Source organism: Mus caroli, unplaced genomic scaffold (genome assembly GCF_978045245.1).
Source record: "Mus caroli unplaced genomic scaffold, Mus_caroli_1 scaffold_4, whole genome shotgun sequence".
Lineage (NCBI taxonomy): Eukaryota > Metazoa > Chordata > Mammalia > Rodentia > Muridae > Mus > Mus caroli.
The window spans coordinates 96,068,986-96,086,390 of record NW_028227259.1 but is presented as its reverse complement, the minus strand read 5'-3'; the positions used below and the strand labels follow the sequence as shown (position 1 = coordinate 96,086,390).

General features: G+C 43.1%; 1 protein-coding gene across 1 annotated transcript; it reads left to right on the top strand.

Annotated features, from left to right (window-relative positions):
* The first annotated feature begins 7,144 nt into the window (after nucleotides 1-7,144).
* Nucleotides 7,145-12,238, top strand: Cxcl9 (C-X-C motif chemokine ligand 9). Its single transcript, XM_021163528.2, has 4 exons — nucleotides 7,145-7,268; nucleotides 8,354-8,480; nucleotides 10,127-10,211; nucleotides 11,338-12,238. The coding sequence occupies exons 1-4, from the start codon at nucleotides 7,208-7,210 to the stop codon at nucleotides 11,440-11,442; spliced, it is 378 nt and encodes a 125-aa protein (XP_021019187.1). The 5' UTR covers nucleotides 7,145-7,207; the 3' UTR covers nucleotides 11,443-12,238.
* Nucleotides 12,239-17,405: the final 5,167 nt, after the last annotated feature.

Sequence of the window (17,405 nt, the reverse complement as noted above, 5' to 3'; positions counted from 1 at the left end):
ACTGTGTTGTCCATGTTGGGGTTCAGGCATCCATCCCGTCTCAGCCACCCTAATGGCTGAGGCAACAGGTGTACCCCACCTCACCCGGAACCAGAGCACTATTGTATTTCTGAAATACTAGAGACAACCCAAGCCCCTAGCCCTGGGAATGAACAGTCGAGACACATAAAGAATTGTTTAAAAATAGATCTGGGCTGGGTGTGGCAGCACACACCTCTAATCCCAGCACTCAGGAGGCAGAGGCAGGCGAATCTCTGTGAGTTCGAGGCCAGCCTGGTCTACACAGAGTTCCAGGACAGCCAGGGCTACACAAAGAAACCCTGTCTTTAAAAAACCCAAATAAGAGATCTGCTGCAGCCAGGGCAATAGGAAACATAGGGGTAAAAAATGGAGCAAAGACCGAAGGAGAGACCATGCAGAGGTCCCTCCACCTTGGAATCCATCCCATCTACGGACACCAAACCCTGACACTATTGCTGATGCCAAGAACTGCTTGCAGATAGGAGCCCAGTAGGGCTGTTTTCTAAGAGGTTCTGCCAGCACCTGACTGAGACAGATGCAGACACTCACAGCCAACCATTGGACTGAGTCTGGTGATGCCAATGGAAGAGTTAGGGAAGACTGAAGATGCTGAAGGGGACAGAAAAAACGTAGATCAGCCTGGGCTCATACAGAGAGAGAGAGAGGGAGGGAGGGAGGGAGGGAGAGAGGGAGGGAGGGAGGGAGGGAGGGAGGGAGGGAGGAAGGAAGGAAGGAAGGAAGGAAGGAAGGAAGGAAGGAAGGAAGGGCAGACAGACAAAGTACTGACTGCTCTTATGAAGGTCCAGAGTTCAAATCCCAGCAACCACATAGTGGCTCTCATCCATAATGAGATCTGGTGCCCTCTTCTGGGGTGTCTGAAGACAGCTACAGTGTACTTATGTATAATAAATAAATAAATCATAAAAAAAGGAAAGACAAAAGAAAGGAAAAAGAAAAAGAAAAGAAAAAGGAAAGAAAGAAAAAGGTAAGTTAATTAATAACATGTTCTTTTTTCCTTAGAGGATTTTTTTTTGGTTGATTTTTGGTTTTGGTTGGTAGGTTGGTTGGGTTTTTTTGTTTTTGTTTTTGTTTTGTTTTGGCTTGATTTTCCTTTTTGGACCTATGTAGTACTGTGTGTATGAGTGTTCTGTGTACAGGTATGTCTGTGCACCACACACATGCAGTGCTGTGGAGGCCAAAGGAGGGTGACAAAGCCTCTGGAAATGCAGTTGCAGCCAACTCTTAGCTGCTGCATGGGTGCTGGGAACTGAACCTGCGTTGGCTGGAGCAAGAAGCGCCCGTACACCTTCCGAGCCCCAGCCCTGTGTAGAGTGATTCTCTACAGTCATTCCTAAGTGAATTTTTTAAAACAAATATGAATATTTAGAACAGAACAATATTTTCTCCCCTTCTGGGATAATTTCCTTCTATCTTGGAAGCAGCTTTTGAGCAGTTATTATTATTATTATTATTATCATTATTATTACTGCATGCCATCAGACTGCAGACTGGCTTGCCAAAAGTCACAGGACAAAACAATAGTGATGTCGCCAATACTGGATTACATCTGTCCTTGAAAATATGTCCAGATGTTATCTCTCAGAACTATCTATTTACTAATCTAACCAGCCCCGGGGCTTTTATTAGACACAAACTAAGAAGCCAAGATAATAAGATTAATGAAGGAGGAATCTGTTCCTTTTCCTTGGTGGCCTGAGATAAACAGTGAAAAGGTTGGTTTTTTGTTTGTTTGTTTGTTTTTGTTTTTTTAACTTTTTTCTTAAAGGAAGGAATAAATCCCTGACTGAGGAAAAAGAAAGTTCAAAATGTTAACTCACAGCGGACTTTCAAGAAATGCGCTGGTTTTCAGTCACAACCCTTCACTATTAGGAGAGACTGGTGCCAAGAGGGGAGTCCAGACACTGAGAAATTAAAATGAGCACACGAGTTTCAATTTGGGAGAAACTTCCCCTCTGAAAGGCAAAAGGAAGCGCATGGCTTTACTACAGAGTCACACCGTTAACCTATTTAAACAGATCTACACAATTCCATAATAAAACAGTTGGAGAGAGGTCAGATACCACATGTGAGAAATCTTGGGGATTTCATCACCACTTTCCTCAGGGACACTTGGGATTTTTAAGAGGCGGGGGAGAGGGTTTTTGTGGTTGTTGTTGTCCAAGGAGGAATTAAAAACTGTCTGTTGATTTCAACAGTCTTGATAATCCTTGGCTTTCTTCCCAGGTCTGTGAGAAACTCCAGCAACATCCTGTCTTAGTTAGCAAGTTTCGATTTCTCCTAAAAAGCTTTCTATCCATAAACGCAGTCTCTGTGGGATTTTTCCCTTTTCTTTCTCTCCAGTCTATACCGCACTTCCTCTGCAAGCTAGCATGAAACTTGCCAAAAGTAGAGTCTGGAAAGCAAATGTCTTACAAAGCCCGAACCCAAATAGTTTCTCTCTAGCCATCTTGCCTAAGGACCCAGGCTGATCAGAAAAGCCTTTTACCCTAGAAAGATATTTCCGCTGTTACGGGAGGAAGGAGCCCTTGCAGGTGGTAGAGAACCTAGGCTCTGGGTTCAGGGGCTCAGGACATCCTGGGTTAAGGGGTTCAGACCTGGAGGCTTTGGCCAACCTCAACAGCAGCTCCTACCCAATGGGCCTGCCTCTCGGTCATCTTAGCCGCCCTCAAGGGATATTCCTGAGCCCTGTGGCCTCCACACCAGGAGCTAGGCTTCTCCCTCCCACCCTCGCCAAACCTCCTATGAAAGCGGCACACCACACGGGGCTCCCGGCATCCCCAGGGTCGCCAAGTCTCCACTCTGCTTCCTAGGGAAAATGGCTTCCTCGGGTCAGGAGGCAGAGGGACAGTGGGGACAAAGAGGTGAGCCCCAGGGCACATATTACCTTTCCTCCCTAAAGTGCTTCTTTTCTTCAGCAGATCAGTGCAGGCAGCCCCAGCAGCTACACGCGTAGAGTGAGCGTTGAGCTCTGGGTGGAGGAAAGTTCTGGAAGCAAACTGGCTAGGCATGCGCACTGTGCATAGCCCAACTAGAAGAGGTCACAGACTCTATGGCTCAAGATTTCAATCCTTGGCTTAAGCCAAATCTGCCCATCTGGACTCTAGTCCCTGTTTGTCACTTGCGAACATTTATACTGAGTATTTACTGTACCAGGCTTCAAGAACATTCTTCCAGGATAGGTCTTAGGTTATCATCATGTTCAAACATGGGTCTTTACAAACCATCCTCTAATAGAAGGAGAGAATAGAGCATCCCAGACAAGCTAACATTGTTTACTATATCCGATCTATGAAGATGACCTTGAGGTGTCATGAGCACCGGCAGCAGAGAGGACCGACTGCTTGTGGAGCTAAGGGAGGGCGTTCCTAAAAGCTGGGGTGCTGAAGAAGGTAAAATTATCACACTACAGTGTAAGGATGCAGGGTGGTCACATTACAGACACGAAAGAGACACGAGAGGTGAATCAGAAAATGGGAAGAAAGAATGATGCAAGCGGCTGAGAAAGTAACAGCCCACGCTGAGCCTTCACTTTAAGAAGTCTCCATCAGCTCTGCTGGATAGAAGAGCCACTGACTGGCTCGGTGTTACTTGCATCAGGGCGTATGCTCGTTTTACGGATATTTGGACAATTTTACACATTGCACATACTGAATTTTAGGCAAGTTCCACTATTCATTACCCTCTCATCCCTCACTCCTGCTGGAACCAGTCTTCTTCCCAGAAATCCCCCTCCTACTGGGAACTCTTGTTTTCTTTTTTGCCACATAAACATTTAATTAAGGGTGAAGCCTCAGGTGCCCCTACCCTAGGTATAATGAAATGATGACCGATGCTCTGAGCAGGTAACACTGCTGCAGTGCAATGGGACATCTAGTCCAGAAAACTCTATCAGTACTCTTCCCCAAGTTCTGGCTCCTTCTAGCCCCTCCTCTGGGATGTTCCTTGAACTTGGGGATAGAGGTGGCATAGGTGTTCTGTTGAGGATCAGAACACACTGCCGTCAGTAATTCGCCACCCTTTGGCTAGTTCCAAGCCTCTGTTTGACCACTACCCACTGGCAGTATGTTCTTGCTATTAATCTTTAACAACCACTTGTGAAACTGGGAGTTATAGTCTTGAGTGAGAGATCCAAGGCTGGCAAAACTGGTACCTAACCCAGGTCAAGCCTAGCCTCGGTCACAGTCATTACCAGGACTAAAGTGGTGAATAAACTTACAAAAGTCACCAAAGGGCTGGAGAGATGGCTCAGCGGTTAAGAATACTGACTGCTCTTCCAGAGGCCCTGAGTTCAATTCCCAGCAACCACATGGTGACTCACAACCATCTGTAATGGGATCCAGTGCCCTCTTCTGGTGTGTCTGAAGACAGCAATGGTATATCCACACACATGAAATCAATAAATAAATCTTAAAAAAAAAAAAAAAGTCACCAGAAGTCTTGTTTTTCAAAATGATTTCTCTAATATTTTACTTATGTGTTGATAATCTATATAGAAACTATATGTATTGTATAAAATAAAAGGAGAATAGAAGGTATCTCTTTATTCTAAAACACACATTCCTTAGGGATGTGGGAAGATTATGCTACAAGGAAAGCCATCAGTCTTGGAAGGCTAAAAAGCAACAACAAAAACAATGAAAACCTCTTAAACGTTAGTGGGGTGGGGGCTGGGGAGATGGCTCAGTGGGTAAGACTGACTGCTCTTCAGAAGGTCATGAGTTCAAACCCCAGCCACCACATGGTGGCTCACAACCACCCATAATGAGATCTGACGCCCATTTTTGGTGCGTCTGAACTTATATATAATAATAAGGAGCCAGCAGGGACTGAGGAAGCAGAGCCAACCACCAGAACAAGCAGGGTTGACCAGAGCAAGCAGAGGTCCTAAAAATTCAATTCCCAGAAACCACATGAAGGTTCACAACCATATCTGTACAGCTACAGTGTACTCACATACATAAAAACAAACCAATACAACGACAGTGGGGCACAGGATGCAGATCTACAATTCCAGTATTCACAAGGCCAAGGCAGGAGAATGACCTGTTCAAGTCAGCCTGCTATACATAGTGAGACCTTGACCTTATCTTAAAAAAAAAAATCTGTATTACAATGATTAATGCCCAATTAAGTTTCAACCTCACCCTAAAAAGTCTATTTCTTAGCACATATTATAATAATATATAGTATATATTATATCTATTACAACAATATATTATATATTATGAATATTCCATTTCTCTCTTTAGGGAGAAATTCACTTTTGTTTTTAGTTTATTTATTTTAAATTTTAGTTAGGTTCCATATGATTTTTCTTCTGATTTTGGTTTATTTATTTCAAACTTTAGTTAGGTTCCATATGATTTTCCATAGGGAAGGAGAATACATAATGAAAAAGTTGGTAAAGATTGTTTAGATGTCTTTTACCTTGACTTGGGAAATAGTTTTAGTTTTTATTTTCCCAAGATTAAGGTATAGCCGGGCGTGGTGGCGCACGCCTTTAATCCCAGCACTCGGGAGGCAGAGGCAGACGGATTTCTGAGTTCGAGGCCAGCCTGGTCTACAAAGTGAGTTCCAGGACAGCCAGGGCTATACAGAAAAACCCTGTCTCGAAAAACCAAAAAAAAAAAAAAAAAAAAAAAAGATTAAGGTACACCTTGGGTTGTAGCACTGCCTGCTAAGTGAAGACTCTCGAGAACTGCCTACAACTCCATCAAACCAGCTGGTTCTTGGAGAGGAAGTATAAATGGGAAGAAAGCTACTGACAGAACAGAGAGGAGAGAAAATGTAATTTACATCATAGTTGTACATTTTTTCCAGACACGTTTAAAAGGAAAATGTGTGAGCTGTTTCGCTGAAACTCTGGTCCAGCCATCTCTAGAGGAGATAAGAAAGAATAGAAAGTCTGCGTGGAGATGGTCAAAGTCTAGACATGTGTAGCCAATTACAGAACAATACCATATCTTAGCTATTAACTTTCCCTTCTATTAATGAGTGCACTCAATGATTTTGTGAAATAAAGCCAAAGAATTCTAGTAGTTTTTGCCAGTCCTACCTTAATTAATGACTGTGTGAAGTAGAGCAAAAGATTTTTTTTAATACTTTGTTTTATTTAATACTTTTTGCCAGTCTTATCCAGCATTTGGCCAGCCCCATTGCAATACTTTCATTATGTCCTACTAAGATACTATTGTCTGGCCGTGACATACCAAAGGACTATATATATATAGCACCAATACATACATTCACTTTTGTTTTTATTTGCTCCTTTTTCTCAGATCCTGTTTTGAAAGGGTGGTTGTTGGCTTTGTTCCTCCATCCTGTTGTTTTGTGTACGTGGATCTTTCCTCCAGTTTGCATCCTGTCCCAGAAGACAAACTGGGCAATCTCTGAGGAAGCTTGATATTACTTCTCTTGCTGTCATGCTAACTTGTTTTAGTTCCAACAGCTACAAGAATTTGGACCAACCAGAGCATCTTTCATAGCTACTCTATTTTTTAAAAAAAAATTCTTTGCTGTTGAATGCCACTTTCTATCCGTAGCTTCTTTAAAGTCCTTAGAAAATGCTCGTGAATGTGTGTTTTCTCACTTCACGGTCCTACCGTGAGTGACACAGACATCTCATGAAACATCTGGAAAAGGTAGCAGGGAACGGGACAGCTGTGGCTTATGCAACTAATCTAGCAATTACAATGATAGGAAACTGTAGCCACGGTGAGACGAAATGGATTTACCCTCAACAAATTAAGAAGCTTTGACTTGTGAGGAAAGGCAGTTTGAGTCGCCATATAGTGTCATGTCCCACGTGGGAAGTACATCTCCAACCTTCATTGTACGGCATTCATATAGTCATTGTATAATCTATTCCGCATCCAGGTAGCAACTTTGCCAGGGGGTGGTTTCACATCCCTTACTATAAACTCCCCGTTTATGTGAAATGGAAGTAGAACATGCAGAAATTCCCTGGGATCTGAGAGTAGGGTTTTCCCCAGGACGATCAATTTGTGGTTAGTTGAGTTCTTCTAGGTCAGCTGAGGAGACCAGCCAATCAGAGATGGGAAGGAAAAGGGATTTCCTAAATAAATATGATCCCCGAGAGCATGTTCTCTAAAGACATTCTCGGACTTCACTCCAACACAGTGACTCAATAGAACTCAGCTCTGCCATGAAGTCCGCTGCTCTTTTCCTCTTGGGCATCATCTTCCTGGAGCAGTGTGGAGTTCGAGGTGAGGAGTTTTACACTGTGTTACGTTAGTAAGTTCTGAGGACTGAATCACCGTAAAAGCCTTCTCAGGCCAGCAGATAAAGCTGAATGTCTTGCATGCAATAAAAAGTAATACTGTTTGGTCATCAAAGCAGTTAGATGCTGTGAGCAGTTATCCAAAGGTCGTAATCTGTACCTGCCAAGTCAAATATGCCTTCTTGGCGTAGGTATTGTGAGTTCCCAATGAGGGTTCAAAGCATATTTAAATGTTTTAATAATGAAAAAACATTTCTCAGATGTAAAGGGGATTCTGGGTGCTTTATTTCGAATTTATCGTGTGAAATATTTCATCCGCAGCCCTGGCAACAGAGAGTGACATAAGAGATCCTTTTCTAAGTTGTCTCCTGCATCACTTTCCTCACCCGATGCTGTGCACTGATAAGAATGTCTGTGGTTAACCAACTGAGAATTCAGAAGTCAGAGAGATTGCCTCTGACCTCCTTATTCATGACTTTTGCTTACCTTGGACAAAAAAAAAAACCTTCCTAGAGAGCGTTTTCCACATGTGTAAAGTAGATGTGCTGTAGTTACTGTGTGCTGGCAAAACCTGCGTAAATAGACGCTGACTTAGGTAAGCAATAAGGGATGGAGACGTAGGTTTAAAGAGACTTTTCAGAGCAGTGAGGATGAGAGGGAATATGATTGAAATGGTAATCAATTGTAAGTAGAGCTTTCTGTCCACAACTACATCAACTCCATGAGCAAGAAGTAGATCGAGGAACTGCTTAAGAAGCCGGCCCCCGTAGTACTGACAGGTTGCATATATGTGTGCCTAACAGTAGGGATTTAAATATGATGGACGTTTTCTCTTCTTCCTTGGTTGTGAAGTGATGTTGTTAAGAACTCTACGTGACCTAAAATGAAATTCTTCCCCTGCTTCCATTTGCTAAATGACTTTGCCCTTAACCTTGGCTTCCTCATATACAGAATGGAAATAACACCTACCTTGAAAAGCAGTCACACACACTCAGTCACAGCAATAGTGACTGAGACAAGCCTCATTCGAAAGGATGGCATTCTAAGTAATGTGTATTATCTTCCTCCTAGGAACCCTAATCATAAGGAATCCACGATGCTCCTGCATCAGCACCAGCCGAGGCACGATCCACTACAAATCCCTCAAAGACCTCAAACAGTTTGCCCCTAGCCCCAATTGCAACAAAACTGAAATCATGTAAGTAAAGCTCCCAACGCATGCATCCCACACTGGACTTAGTGGGAGTCTCACCCTCAGCTTGCATACGTGTTCATGTGGGCAGGAGGCTCCCCCATAAATCTGTCTACTCCTTTTCTTTTGTCCTCTTCAAAATAAGAAATTTCTTCTGGAAACTGAAAATGGAAGATGACATATCTTTAAATAATAAAACGTGCTGTTAATACCTTACTCTGTTTAGTTTACACATTAGGCTTTATCTTAAGTATGTAGGCATGTAGGTGCGTAGGTACCATCTGAGAGTGTAGGAACCTGGACATCTTCCCTACGGATGAGAAGCTGCCATTTGTAATTTGTTTTTTCCTTAACAGAATAACAACGACAGTTTCTCATGACAATTGATTTTCTCTAAAAATGCGATACTTGTTAGTTTTCTGGGGGTGCTAGGGTTGAACCTAGGACTTTGCACAGGCTATGCATGTACTCTCTCTCTACTTAACCCTAACCCTGAATCCTAAAAGCGGCATTTAAAATTTTTTGAGGGGTTGCAGAGAGATGGCTGAGAGGTTTAGAGGACCCGAGTTTGGTTTCCATTACCCACAGTGGACAACTCACAACCATGTGTAACTCCACCCCCAGGACATCCTGTCCCTTCTCCTGGGTTCTGTGGGCAGCTGCACACTAGTGCACATATACATGCAGAGACACAAAGAAGCTAAAAATAAAATAAATTTTCATCCATACTTTGTATGTTCAAGAACACATCCCGCAGCATGCATACAGCCATCAGGACAACTTGGTCGTGTCAGTTTTCTCCTCTGTCCTAATTTGGGGTTCTGGGGTTGAACTCAGCTCTCCGGGCTTATGAGGCAAGTGTGCTTAGCAGTCACACCAACTCACTGACCTAATAATGACTTTTGATGGCTAAGCTGTTTTACATCATATTGATAAGCCATAATTTGTATAGCACATGGCCCATTGCTAGAAACAACGGTTATGTTAAAAAAAAATTCACTGTTGTCAGACTATTACTGTTGTAGGATTGTGTTTAATTCTTTCCTAGTAATTCTTTTCTAGAGACTAGAATTTCGTGTTTGTTTTGTTTTGAGACAGAGTCTTGCTAGGTAGCCAAGGCTGACTTCAGTCCACGTGAATGCTGGGATTCCAGGAATAAACCACCATTCCAAGCCTCTTAGAAATTAGAACTGTGAAATTAAAGGATATATAATATTACATGTATAATATTATATGTATAATATTATATAATATATTTATATGTGTGTATGTATGTATATGATATAAAGGATATAAATATATACACACACATATGTAGAGGATATAAATATATATATATATATATACATGTAGGTAATATATTTGACCTTTGACACCTAAATTAAGGGATTCTATATGGAATAGCCATTATTATTCTCAAGATATACAGAGAAATTAATTTTTAGAAATTGAGGTTTCTCCTGAAAGATCTGCTACAGTTTTTAAAAATATACCTGTTAATCTTAGGAAGACATTTTGCCACATCTTAAGTGGTTTCACTGGAAAACTCAATAAAATGCATGGTTTTCCCCCACTGTTTCTACTAAGAATTATGAAGTTGTTACTTGGGGGGGGGGGGGGGGAGAAGGCTCACTGGTGTTTCTTTGGCACAGTGCTACACTGAAGAACGGAGATCAAACCTGCCTAGACCCGGACTCGGCAAACGTGAAGAAGCTGATGAAAGAATGGGAAAAGAAGGTTGGTGAGGGGAGGAACCCAAATGGCTTTCTTTCAGAGGTCAGCTCAGAAAGTCAGCAGATCCTGGGCACACCCATTGAGGACCTATTTTCCATCCTTTTGAATAGCATCAACTAGTAAGACACTAAGGATTCAAAAATAATAAGCTATCACCCCTTCCCCGTATAGCAGATAGTCATTAACAATGTATAAAAATCAACAGACGTGGTGGGAGACATTTAGAATAGTGTATACATGAGAACTTTGAAAGGGTAATTGACGATATAGAAAGTATTAAGGTAGACTTCTCCTATCAAGTGATCTCTGATCTGGATCTTTGAGGATAAGACATTTACCAGGCAGTTAATTAAGTACAGTGTGGGCGTTGGTGGTTTTGAGTAAAGTCTGTTCCGTGAGCCTGAAGTAATGTAACTGGAATTTAAATGCGGAGAACAAAGGGATTGAGATGAGAAAGGAGCCAAGGAAAAAGGGAAAAGAACTGTGAGATAGCTAAAGAGCTGGGTTTGAGAAGACCCATGGGGTATGTGGTGGGGAGCTTGGGTCCCCACACCTAACTGCTGGGTCTGCCCTAGATCCTAGCCCTTAAGCTTCAGGCTACTCACTCGCCTAGCCTTGTCCAGTTTCAGTGGTTCTCAACCTTCCTAATGCTGAGACCCTAATGCATGAGTCCCTCATGTTGAAGTGACCCCCCAACCATAAAGTTATTTTGCTGCTACTTCATAACTGTAATGTTTGCTACTGTTAAGAATCATAATGTAAATACCTGAGACGCAGGATATCTGATATGTGCCCCCAATGGGTTTCGACACACAAGTAGAGAACCACTGGCTAATATGCAAAGTGAGTGATAACGATACCAGCCAGCCCCAAAGGGCTGTGTTTGGCCCAGGTGGGAGATGAAGGGAGAAGATGGAAGACAGCAAGATGCCAGAAAACAGACAAACAAGCAAAGGGGAACTGTAGCTTCTTTAAGGTAGGGCAGCAGATAATGAGGCCAGCGCCTCTGAGAGAGCAGCGACGTGAGCCTGCTCTGAGGATAAAGAGTGATCACACTCAGGAGTTGGACCATCCCAAAGGGGAGAAATTACAACATTGGAAAGCATTGCCTTTTTCTCATTTCTTGCAGATCAGTCAAAAGAAAAAGCAAAAGAGGGGGAAAAAACATCAAAAGAACAAGAAAAACAGAAAACCCAAAACACCCCAAAGTCGTCGTTCAAGGAAGACTACATAAGAGACTCCTACTTTACCAACAAGCACCCTGCATCTTAAGGTTGCAGAGCAGCCTTTAATACATAGGCTTTTAATACATTAACTCAACTACAAAACATAAAGTGTTAATTTGAAATTATAACTAACGCTAGAAAGTTAATTGCAAAACTCCAATAGTAACAATTGCTAGAGGCAAAAACTCTGTGTTCTACACAGCCAACAAAATTTCATCATGCCCTTGAGCCTAGTCGTGATAACATCAGATCTGGGCAAGTGTCCCTTTCCTTCATAGCTATCCCATGCACAACAGCTGTCTGGCTTCCAGAGCCACACATTTGGCAGCCTCCGGAGACTTCTGAGGCTCACGTCACCAAGCCCCAGGCCTATCTGTTTGCTGGTGAGCTAGATAGACCTCACCAAGCTGGAGAGGCCCTCAGCAGCTGCATTTGGGTCAGCCTAGAGCCCCTGCACACTGTGTGTCTCAGAGATAGGTGCTAATGGTTTGGGGGTTCTACAGTGGAGACCACAAGAGTTGGCCTTCAGAACCTCCCACGTAGCTATTGAGACCATGGGATTTCATTATTAACTTGATCCCATCTTCAGAGCTTATTCTAAGTTTGCCTCTTCAATAAAACTCTCCTAGAAGGTTGTGGCTGTAGCTTAGTGGCAGAACACTTGGTGTTGCAGGGACCAGGTCCTGGAGTCCATCACTAACAGTGCAAAACCTTAACCAATTTAAAGAACATTTTCTGGCTACTCAAATTCTCTTAAATTTATTCCTGTTTCTCGAGTAAACACTTCACTGCTATCTAATTGAATTTGTTTGTTTGTTTGTTTGTTTGTTTTTCTCTTTCCAACGAGACTGGTTTTTAAGAGTAGGGACCACAGACTAGTCCCCTAAATCTTCCATAGTGCCTACAAAAACTTGGTTTTGAATAATTTCCTAATTGTATGTGTGAGAGGTAGAGAGGCTGTTATACACCAGGCATTGGCCAATCCCCGGCTACTCCAAATTGCCTAACTAACCTTTGGCCTGCTTGCTTGCTTGCTTATTTTTTAAAAAAAAGTTTTATATCTGGATGTCCTAAAACTCACAAAGTAGGCAAGGCTGACCTCAAATTCATACATATCTGTATTCTACTGCCTCCTGAACACTGGGGTTAAAGGTATGTGCTACTACACCTGATTGCCTGCCTGCCTTCCTTTCTCCCTCCCTCCCTCCCTCCCTCCCTCCCTTCCTTTCTTCCTTAAATTACCTAGCTTTCTTATTATCTTCAGACATCTTCAGCGCACGGAGCCAGACAGGGTGAAAAAGAGCCTTACCTTGTGACAGGAGGCTCGTGTCTTTAACAAACAAGAATCACATGTTCAAGACATTTGCAGATATTTGGGACTGCTCGGGAAAAATTACACGGACCATCTAGAAACATAAGCTTACATCAAAGACAGGTTTGATTGATTGGCAAATACTAGTCCTTTCCTCACTCAAAACAAAATTCCTCTAATATCATTCTTGATCAGGACAAGCTCCCTAGGAGTCAACAAAGAGCTGCCAAATCCTTTAGTATGTTTATCTTAGGTGAATATGAATTTCCTTGCCACCTTCCCTCCCTCATTGCAGAACTCCCAGTGTATGATTATAGGGATTGATAGGAGTGGTGAAACGGAAAGATTGGGGCTGGAGAGGGAGCCAGAATTCCATTCCCAGCACTCACCCCCACGTGTTTGCAAGCCTTGTGGCCACCTGTGACTCCAGCTCCAGGGAACCCATTTCTCTCTTCTGGCCTCTGCAGGCAATGCACAGGTGTACACAGGCCCCCATGGCATACACACATAATCTCAGATGGCATATAAAAATCTTTATAGAGATATTTTAAAAGGAATTAAGAGCTACAGGAAGCAGTAAATTCTGCGAGTGGAAGCATGGATGGGGCCAAGTTAGCCTGTGTGGGAGCTGGAAACTGCTCTAGAGAGGAGGTCTGATGAATTAGATAGAAAAGAATGTGTCTGGGCAGAAGTTCCGTCCTGAGCATGCCTTTTCTCAAATACTGCCATTCCTCACGCTGCAGGTGCTTTTCGCGTTGCTGGTGGGACTCCCATCCAAACACCATTGCACAGTCAAAACGTTGTCCACCTCCCTTCAGGTAACTTTGGGGAAAAAAAAGTCTAAAATTGTTTCCTAACTAGTTAGCTGGTGGCCCTTGCATCTGACAGCTGGGTAGTATGCATAACGACTAGCCAAAGCCTGTGTATTTTTTACTAAATAGTTATGTTGGATGCATATGCCTACAGTATGACTTCATATGTTGTACTGGCTATTTTTGTGTCAACTTGACACAGCTGGAGTTATCACAGAGAAAGGAGCTTCAGTTGAGGAAATGCCTCCATGAGATCCAACTGTAAGGCATTTTCTCAATTAGTGATCAAGGGGGAAAGGCCCCTTGTGGGTGGGACCATCTCGGGGCTGGTAGTCTTGGGTTCTATAAGAGAGTAGGCTGAGCAAGCCAGAGGAGGCAAGCCAGTAAAGAACATCCCTCCATGGCCTCTGTATCAGCTCCTGCTCCCTGACCTGTCTGAGTTCCAGTCCTGACTTCCTTTGGTGATGAACAGCAGCATGGAAGTGTAAGCCGAATAAACCCTTTCCTCCCCAACTTGCTTCTTGGTCATGATGTTGTGCAGGAATAGAAACCCTGACTAAGACAAATTGGTACCAGCAGAGTGGGGTATTCCTGTGACAACCTGACCATGTTTTGGGGAGGACTGTGGAAGGACTTTGGAACTTTGGGCTTGAAGATCCATTCCTTGTTAAGAGCTCTGTCAGATGTTGTGTAGGAGCTTGGAAGATAATGTTGAGAACAGTGCAGAAGATGGAGGTCTGGTTTGTGAAATTTCAGAGGGAAAATTAAAGACTCTCTTCAGGGACATTGCTGTTTTTATTGTGAAGATTTTGTAGTTCTGGTTAGCTGGGGCTGAAGAATCAGCTGTGATTAACAAGATACCAGAACTACTAAAGCAAAAACTTTGCATTACTGGGATTATTGATGCTGGTTAGCTGGAGCTAAGAAATTAGCGGTGATTAAGAAGAGACCAGCATCATTGAGGTGACATCTTCTGGGAAGTGTTTTCTGAAAGCACAAGGAGGCTGTGTTCCAGAGATAGGCAAGGTTGTACTCCTTCTGCAGTGGGACTTGGTAATGTGTAAGGGTTACCCAGGTGGTACTGGTTTTGAAGGCATGAAGGGGTTACACAGAGCAGCTGAGGCTCGGCACTGTGAGAGACCATGGAAGGCCATTGGTGAAGGTGCAGCCTCAGTTGCAATTGACGACCCAGGACTGAAGGGGTCATGCAGTGTTTTGGAGATGCCAGTACCACGAGATGACCACCAAGAGCAGCAGCAGCAGTGGAGTACAGGCATCTGGAGCCCAGAGGAAGACGTGTGTGCTACAAAGGGCATGGCTGGAGAAGTGACCCAAGCCCTTGGAGGAGCCCAGAAGATCGTGAGTTGGATCCCAGACGTTGGACGGTTGGAGATTGATTTTTGTTTTGATTGTGACTGTGCCCTGATATTTTCCCTCTTGAAGGAAGAAACTGTTTTAGTGGAGCCCACAGTTAAGAGACTTTTAATTGTAAAAAGACTTTGGATTTTAAAAGAGATGGATATTTTAAAGAGATTGAAATTTTAAGAATATGTAAAGACTGTGGGACTTTTAATGTTATTTAGATCTTGGGGATGAGTAAGAATGTAAGGGTTGAGGCTTACTAGTGATGTGTTTGTGTGTCAAGTTGACAAGGGGTCAATTGTACTGGCTATTTTTGTGTCAACTTGACACAGCTGGAGTTATCACAGAGAAAGGAGCTTCAGTTGAGGAAATGCCTCCATGAGATCCAACTGTAAGGCATTTTCTCAATTAGTGATCAAGGGGGAAAGGCCCCTTGTGGGTGGGACCATCTCGGGGCTGGTAGTCTTGGGTTCTATAAGAGAGTAGGCTGAGCAAGCCAGAGGAGGCAAGCCAGTAAAGAACATCCCTCCATGGCCTCTGTATCAGCTCCTGCTCCCTGACCTGTCTGAGTTCCAGTCCTGACTTCCTTTGGTGATGAACAGCAGCATGGAAGTGTAAGCCGAATAAACCCTTTCCTCCCCAACTTGCTTCTTGGTCATGATGTTGTGCAGGAATAGAAACCCTGACTAAGACATATGTGTACTCTAATTTTTAACTCAAAGCAAATTAGCATATGTGCTCTAAAGCTATTTCGTGAAAACGTAGTGATATCAGTAAAAGTGCACTAAATCCCAAAATAAACATGTTTTTCAATGTCTTTGTCTGCCCTTTGGCTACTGTGTGTTTCAGGTGAATTCTCCTTTATCCTTTATTCCTTTGCCATTTAGCTTTCTCTCATGCTGTTGACATGAATTGAGGTAAAGACATGAAAGCGCTTTAAGGGTCTCCTTAAGTACAAAATAAGAAAAAAGAAAAAGAAAGAAAGAAGCCCTTCTATGGCATATACTAAAACACTGACTATCTCAGATAGAATGTCTACTGCTGTGATGAAACACCATGACCAAAAGTAACTTGGGGAGGGAAGGGTTTATTTCACTCACACTTCAGTATCATATGATATCATTGAAGGCAGACAGGTCAGAAATTCAGAGCAGGGACCTAGCAGCAGGAGCTGATGCAAAAGAGGCTATGGAGTGATGCTTACTGGCTTGCTTAGTCTTCTACCACCCAAGACCACCAGCCAGAGGTGGCCCCACCCACAATGGGCTGGGTTCTCCCATGTGAGTGACTAAGGCTTGTCTATATAGCTCCATCTTATAAAGTAATGTTCTCAGTTGAGGTACCTTCCTCTCAGATGACCTAAGCGTGTGTGAAGCTGACATATAACTCTACCTTACAACAACACGGAGGAGCTGGAGAGATACCTTAGGAGCACTGGCTGACCTTTCAGAAGACCCAGGTTCAATTCCCAGCATCTGCATGACAACTTATAACTGTCTGTAACTCCAGTTCTAGGGGATTTGATTTCCTTTTCTGGTATGCACAGGCAAAACACCTACACACTTAAAATTAAATAAAAATACAAAGAATTATGTAGCTAATTATCAAGAGTAATGCTATTCTAGTGAGCTATAAGCTCAGCAAACCAAAAACATCTTCTCTTCTCTCTCCTAAAATTCCTTATGTTCAAGGGACATGAAGCTTCAAGTAGGGATGGTGGAGACTCAAATGGCAAATCAATTATTTAAGTCTTGGGTGCTAAGGTCAAAGGTCTCTCCGGTCATTCTCTTTGTGTACTGAGCCTCTCTTCCAATCTCTGGGGTTCACTGACTACAGTTCCTTTTCAGGGCCCTTGCAGGTACTGGCCCTTGTTATGTTGGTCTATGCCATGTTGACTTGGTTATCCAGGGAGCCGTGTTCCCGATAATCTCTTTTCCTGTGTGTTTCTCGGGCTTCATTACCAGCCTGTGATGACCTCTTTGAAGGAGAGGCAGGGCCCACTGACAGCAAATTAAGTAAAGATGTTCACTTGAGCATCAGCCAACCCTTTCCCCTTTCTCTTTTTCTTCCTGGGTTTGTGAACAGTTCTACTCTGCCATGGAGCCTGCCATGGTTTACAACGTGAGCTCAAAAGGAAACACAGCCTGAAACCATCATGAGCCAAAATAGCTCTTCCCTCCTCTTAGGTTGATTGTATTGCATATCTATCCTGGTGATGGAAAGTCACCATAGCTATTATTCTTGGACTATCGATGCGTCGTGTGGGATCTCTAGGAAGGTTGAATGTAGACCAAAACCATCAGCACACACAATCGAGGTGTTCTTGAGAAGCCAGATCAGTGTGGTGTTTGGGCAGGTATCAGCCGTTAGTATACATGAATTCCCCCCAAGGGCCTTTACCTATGAGGCAGCCAGGTGCTGGGCAAAGAGCGAAGTTTTTTTAGACATATCTCAGGAAGAGCTGAGCACACTGTTGGGCTGTAAG

Bases quoted from the DNA above. Each gene is read 5' to 3' on its own strand.
- Cxcl9 (XM_021163528.2), top strand. From the start codon at position 7,208: ATGAAGTCCGCTGCTCTTTTCCTCTTGGGCATCATCTTCCTGGAGCAG. The intron at 8,481-10,126 runs GTAAGTAAAGCT...TCTTTGGCACAG, and splicing joins TGCAACAAAACTGAAATCAT to TGCTACACTGAAGAACGGAG. The intron at 10,212-11,337 runs GTTGGTGAGGGG...CATTTCTTGCAG, and splicing joins TGAAAGAATGGGAAAAGAAG to ATCAGTCAAAAGAAAAAGCA.